We start from the raw sequence: 6,718 nt of genomic DNA, 5'->3' as shown, positions 1-6,718 counted from the left end.
GCACCCACAGTACGGCGTCGACGATCTGCGCCGTATACCACCGTGCGCACCGTAGAGAGAGCGAGCCGTGTTTCTTTACTAGATCAGCCAAGTCGCCATGGGGAGCGAGGTCTAGTACGAAGTCTTCAACGCATGTGGTCAAGCAAGTCATTGGCATGAGTGGTGACCAAACCTACAGAGAGAGGTATCATCCTGGAAAGCAGCGTGCATCCTCACGATCCCAGGGTGTGTCCCTGACAACTTCACCAAAGCGTCCTTTTCTGCCGTCGCGTACTTGACCTTCTTCAGCTTGATTAGCTGCGCCTTGCTCAGGATTTTGACAGCGTATGGTTTGCCCGTCGCAACATGGGTGGCCTCCATAACCTGAACACTCACTCAGAAAAACCGTCTGAAGGCAGACAAACATTGACGGCTCACTGTCGACCATGATCCGCTTCCCAGCTCCTTCTTGAACGTGAACTGCGACGGGTGAGTCATCTTCGAAGGCTTGGATGTTACTCCTTGGAGAGCAGGACCATTGGCCGCGATCACTGGAGCGGTGCCTGAGGGGGTCTGGCGTCCTAGGTCGTCCTTGGAATCGTCCCGGATCTCGGCCAAAGCCCATGCAGGCGGCTTACTTCCGTTCACATGACGTGAGCTACGACGGGGTGAAGAGTCGCCCATAGCGGTCAGGCGAGGCCACAAGATCACTGTGGGTCGTGTTCAAGGTGCAGGATGGCCGGTCACTCTGCGTCGGATCGCGGTCGTGCGTCAGCGCTCCTATCTGACTGCCAGAGTAGGGTTGGGGCCAATCATTGCAATGTACAAGTCGTCTTGCGTCGTAAAGCCCGCGGCTTGCACCCATGATGATGCATGCTCGTCGTCGAGGAGAGCGGCGTCAAGGATACTACCGAGGAGAAATGCGAGGGACAAGGGTCGGACACGCCGACACGGACATGCGCGCGTGGGCGCCTGCAATTGTTGTGGCGTCGAACCACACGAGCTCATTTCCTCGCGCGCTTAACGGGCGCCTGCCTACCTGGATTCAAGGTCAGCTCAAGCGCCTGTAGCAAAGCGAGCAGAGGTGCGCAGGTGTTTTGGACAATGATTATTGTCCAGGGTCCATGACAGCGTAACTCGTGCCACCCCCTCGCCGCTTTACATCTGCTTTGTCTCTAGTAGTATATAGGTTAAGGGCTCGCAGCCCAGGATCCTCGTCCCCTCGCCCTTCGGGAGCTCGCGCTCCTCGAGCTTTCGTTTTTGCACCCACCCTTCCGCTGCCCCATTTTTGGTTTCGCTTAGCTACGTCTCATGTATCAGGTACATTCGCCTTCCGCCGGCTTGAGCTCGGCCCACCGGTCGCGCGAGAGAGCGGTGGCGACACGGACTCGGTGGTCCCGTGCAGCTTCCGTAGCGCGCGCCCAATACCATCGTTTTCCGTCCTGCCCGAGTATAGCGTGCATAGACGGCGGGTGCAGCGAGATCGACGGAATCGTCCTATGCTAAGTTTTTTATGCCCAGAAAACCTGTCCGGAGAGTGGATGGAGACATCGGGAGAGCGTTATAGACTCGTTGCTCGAGAATAATCGTACACAATGCGCCCAAATCCGAACCAGATTCGGCACGACATACATACGATTCACCTGGGGTTGCCGCTGTAAGCCTGATGGCAATTGGACCCAAAACCTTGCGGGACGACTCCGCGTCTCGAGTCATAGAGCTCTCTAGATTTCGAATTGTCAAGTTTTCGCGGCGCTCCTTAGTCCCAGCTCGCGACCCTCATGTGATCATGTTGCACCCGCCGCCTGCCCCCCTCTGCTTGCTGTGCTACACCCAGCTCAACTTCTGAGTCCCTTTGCTCCATGAACATACCAGGAGTAGTACAACGAATCGCATAAGTAACTCTGTGAAATTCATTCTAGGACATTTTGGGAGTCATTCTACATGTTGGGAGGGGTGCTCTAGCTACGCTCTCCTACGGGCCGGGTGCGCTGTAGCACAGCGCCTGCACTTCCTGTTTTCACTCAGATTTCGCTGTAGCCTCGCGTAGCCCGCTAGCCGCGATCATAGCCGGCCACGTCGTAGTCGTGGCCGGCCCTGCTGTGAAACTTATGTTCCCGTCACCCGCTGGATTGTCTTTGAGCCGACGAGAGAGACGCAGACATTGCGATACCGGGAGAAGCACAAGCGGAACTCCTGACTGCACGCGGTAACGAGAGGCACAACACTCCATCGACGTGCGGCGTCTTCAGTCATGATCTTGGAGACTCTGGTGTCCAACTCGAACGTCTCTCATGTGACAAAGCCATCCTGCAGCAGGAGGCCTAACCCCGGATACTCACTCATGCTTAGTGGGTCCAATCTTTACAAGGGAAGGCTCCACCGTAGGCGGCGCTGGGTGACCAAGTCAGAACTAGCCGCAAAGCTGGCGGGACTGGAAGATGGCGTAACGCGGAATCGCGAATCGCCTACGAGTGGCAGGCCGGGAGTACGACATGGTAGTATAAGGATCCTTGTGCGCTGTGTGGAAACCCGCCAGAGCTCCAGCCAACAGGCAAGATGCGTGTGCGTACAACACGCTTCGTAGGGATGGCGCCATCTACAATCCATCGATAGCACGATGGAGTCTGGACAAGGAAGTAGTCATTTTAAGGAGCTTGGCTGAGTCAAGCATTCGTATTACGCGTCAATGAGGCCTTTCTGGACCGCTTGACAGTGTACCCACTGCACCAGCAATTCAGAGATTGGGCAGATACGAACTGGTTGTGATCGATGATCTTCCAACTACATGAGATGCGCTCACAATACACAGCCATATCCTGTTTATGGGGAATCGCTTGTCGGAGTTTTGGCCTATCTTCCCACGCATCCTTCCACGTCGGGAACTACGTTCTACGTCAACCTTCTGCTCCGAGTCCGAGTCAGCGTGTCCTGCTTCGTGCCCCAAGAGTATCTCACCTTGTGTCGGACAATCATTCCAGCCAAGCGCTCGGAAAGTCATTATCTTCTGTAGCTCGAGACAGCATCATCTGACTGACATCACTCGAACAGGTTTGGACTGCTTGTCGGAAGGGTTGCAGGCCAGAACACAGCGCCGGGATCCTAGCCTCGTGTCTTTCTTGGAGAGAGTTCTTGCCCCGTTGTTCATCGTCTTCCTGTAAAAGAGGTGTCCTTGGTAGGTTCCCCATCGCCTCTTCTCTCTCATGTCCTCCGATGCTGACGAGTTGTCCATTCCTATACCCTCCGACAGAGCCGAATCCCCGCCACTGTCCGAGGCCCAGACTTCGCAACCTGGCAGTGAGGAGGAAGACCCTCGTGCCTCACCCAAGCGTGCGCCGTCCTCACCTGAGCGTGCGCCGTCCCCACACACGCCTCCTCGCCAGGAGCGACGCCATCCAGTCCGAGACGACTTCGAGCAAACGCCACAGAAGACCAATCCTCTGAACCTCAATCCCCACGTTCCTAACCCATTGTCTAACAAGGAACTCCGTCCCAGTCTTGTCGCTCCTACAGGCAGCATGAGTCGGTGGCGCCAGCTCCAGATGGACAACTGGATGGCCATGTTTGCCCCTCCCGGCGACAAGCTGTCTGAGAAGATCAGCACACGGCTACGACAGCTCACGGAGGAGACGTACAAGGAGAACAAGGTCACGTCTCTAAGCAATATCAAGATTGAAGCCGATTTGTACACTCCATTTGTACGTAACTCGACATCGTTACCCGGGCCTTGTTGACGAATCATTGTCGAGTAGTTCGGTCTCATAAAGGCGATTCTAACGGAGTTCGAGTCGAAAGACCTCGTATCTCTGAATACGTCCGTACACAAAGATGACAACGATAAGAAGACGACGATTCCGGACGGCGGCATCTACCTCGCCAGCGACCAGGCGCGGCGTGCCACCAAGCTGCTCCCCGCTCGCGTGAAAAAAGGCAAGACGCAGCCCGAGCCGGCGGAAGAGCGCCCCGACCCCGGGCCAGAGGAGCGTCCCGACCCCGATCCAGAGGAGCGTCCCGACCCCGGGCCAGAGGAGCGTCCCGACCCCAAGCCGAAGGAGGGGAGCCTCGACAATGTCGCGCGGCGCTCTTGGCACTGGGTGAACACGATCATCGAGGGGAAGGGGAGCCCTGATCGGTGCGCCTTCCACTTCAGCAAGCACGGAGAAACCTTCCTTCGTAGCTCGAAGGAGGGCAAGGCCGCGCTCGGACAGCTTGCCGAGTATATGACCCACGTGTTCAAGTACCAACATCGCACTTTCGCCTACGCCATCTACTTCTTCCGCAACAAGGCCCGTCTCATATACTTCGATCGCACCGGCGCCGCTGTCTCTGATTGGTGCGATTTTGAGACGGATCTCTACCTGCAGGAGTTCGTGTACAGGCTCGCAAAGGCTGGAGACGCAGAGCGCGGATACGATCCCACGGCCACGCTAATGCCCCCCGATTCGCCGGAGGTGCAGGAGTTCCTCGCTTGGGACAATGCCAAGCTTCCGCTATTCCGACAGTGGGTCCAGCAAGCTACTGAGAGATCCTGTCCCATCTACAAGCTGGAGGTCACGTCGGAGATGCGAGACGCTTCCGGAGAGGTGCATACAGCGCGTCGCTACTTCCTCGTCGGACGTCCTCACGCTTGCGGCGAGGCACTGGTCGGTCGTTGCACTCGGGGATATATCGCGTTCAACCTCGCTGAGAAGACTCTGTGCTTCCTGAAGGACTCGTGGCGTGCCGTCGTCCCCGGTCGTACTCGGCCAGAGCATGAAGTATACCAGCGTCTGCACGCGAGACTCAATGCTTCAGGCTGTTCCACAGACGGCTTGCCTACTTTGCTCTGCGGTGGCGACGTCGGTGGTCACGAGGCCCAGAAGACTCGCGTGCATTCGGAAATCACGCAAGCGCAGCCTGTCCCTCGAGCCCACCATCGCTTGGTCCTATGTGAAGTAGGTCTTCCCCTGGAAAAGTTCGGCGACTTTCACAGTCTCGTGCAGCTCATTAGGAAAGCTGTTGACAGTCAGTACTCTCTCGTGCTCTCGTGAAACCTATACTGATTGGTGATGATCCAGCGCATGCCGTCGCCTGGGAGCATGCGGGCGTCCTTCACCGTGATATCAGCGTCTCGAACATCCTTATCAAGTATGATATGAAGGAAGGTAAAGCTGTGGGTTCGATGCTTTGCGACTGGGATCTCAGCAAGTATAAGGAGGAGTTGGTGTTGGAACCGACTCAACCGGACCGCACTGTGAGTCGATTGCTACTACCTCGTCGACCTCAGTCCTAATCTCACCGCCTAGGGAACGTGGGCGTTCAAGTCCGCTCTATCCCTACTTTTCCCTTGGAAACGCTACGAACTCTCCGACGACGTCGAATCCTTCGTGCACGTCTTGCATTATCTCATCCTCAGGTATCATCGTACCTCCCTCCGCAAAGAGCTCAAGGCATTTGTCGACTCCTACTTTAGCGACTATGACGAGCATCACGGCATCCACTACGGTGGTGACAAGAAGTGGCGCCTTTTCGATCACGACGCCGTCGTAACTCCGTACCGCGTCGTGTCCGACCAGCCTCTGCAAAGCCTTGTAGATGGCCTAGCTGTCTTGTGCCACAACCAATATCAGCTCAAGCGCCCATTCGTCGAGGAAATGACTGCGAAATACGAGCATCCCTTCCTGGCGGGGCCGGACCCTGTGTCACCTTCCGCCGGCGAAGGCGTCTTTCTGGATTACGTGGGGCTCTACGAAGAGCTTGAGGAGAATCCAGAGACGGGTGTCCAGGCGTTGTCTTCCCAAGCCGCCTCGGTGTCATCACCGAGTGGCTCCCCCGGGGGGAATTTGGAGAAGCATAAGGACCTCATCCTGCTGCTAGGGCGTGTCAACAGTCTCTATCTGAGATTGTCAGCGTCCGCTCCAAAGAGCGATAAACAAAGGGACCAGTTCGATTTCCAGCGTCGCGAGAGCAACACATCGATATTCAAGTCGAATTTCTCGACGTCCGAGCATTTCGACCTGGCACCATCTGGACCTTCCAGTGCCTCGAAACGCGTTCGCAAGGGTGTGCGAGGTACCACCGGAGCTGCGGGAAAGCAACGCAAACGGAGAAAGGGTGGTGATGCCCGGAACGACGATTACTCGTCAGAGCGCGGGGAAGGCAACAGTGGTGCGTCAGGCTCAGGAGAGGACGAGTGATGGTTGGACACCTTGCACACGCTATCTTCGTTCATGTACGATCTTCCCATATGGTAGAGATTTTAGCAATTGTGATCACCAGCATTCCTGCCTATTTTTTGCTGCCCGCGACAAAGTACAACGGCAGCAGCATGCCGAGACTGTCGTCTCCGTCTGTCGCTATTGTTGACTGCTTTGGTTCTCGGATGTCGACTGACGGGAAGGATGTCTGTAGGACGCTTTGATGCGGTGTCCTGGTTACCATGTTCCTCAGCGCGGCACTGACAAGGAAGACCGGCTTCACTAATGCGCCAGTGACACCACCGTGACCTATTGCGCAAGTGATTAATCGTGGCTGCGTAGAGTCGGTATGGACGTACAGTAGTCAACGCCTCAGGTTATGAAACAATACCCGATCTGTTCATCCTGCATGACGGGGGCATCTTCTCTGAAGGAACATAGCTTGTTTAATATGGCACTAACCCGGTCCCCTGACATTGCCCTTCGCCTGCCTTTCGTCTTGCTGCTACGCCATCCTGGACCGCGTGGAACTGCTCCCTCCTTACGCAGAATGCCAATACACG

General features: G+C 56.2%; 2 protein-coding genes across 2 annotated transcripts; one reads left to right on the top strand and one right to left on the bottom strand.

Moving 5' to 3' along the window:
* Positions 1-147: 147 nt before the first annotated feature.
* On the bottom strand, positions 148-663 carry DICSQDRAFT_174029 (uncharacterized protein; the record flags this gene model as incomplete). Its single annotated transcript, XM_007369825.1, has 2 exons — positions 148-363; positions 418-663. The coding sequence occupies 2 exons, from the start codon at positions 661-663 to the stop codon at positions 148-150; spliced, it is 462 nt and encodes a 153-aa protein (XP_007369887.1).
* A 3,161-nt stretch (positions 664-3,824) lies between these two features.
* Positions 3,825-6,243, top strand: DICSQDRAFT_140414 (uncharacterized protein; the record flags this gene model as incomplete). The annotated part of the gene is made up of 3 exons (XM_007369824.1): positions 3,825-4,983; positions 5,037-5,212; positions 5,265-6,243. Coding segments are annotated over 3 exons (2,226 nt in total), but the record flags the coding sequence as incomplete, so codon positions are not given.
* Between the last annotated feature and the right edge of the window lie 475 nt (positions 6,244-6,718).

Source organism: Dichomitus squalens (assembly GCF_000275845.1).
Source record: "Dichomitus squalens LYAD-421 SS1 unplaced genomic scaffold DICSQscaffold_56, whole genome shotgun sequence".
Taxonomy (NCBI): Eukaryota; Fungi; Basidiomycota; class Agaricomycetes; order Polyporales; family Polyporaceae; genus Dichomitus; species Dichomitus squalens.
The sequence above is the reverse complement of the archived record's forward strand: the minus strand, read 5'-3'. Positions and strand labels throughout refer to the sequence as shown.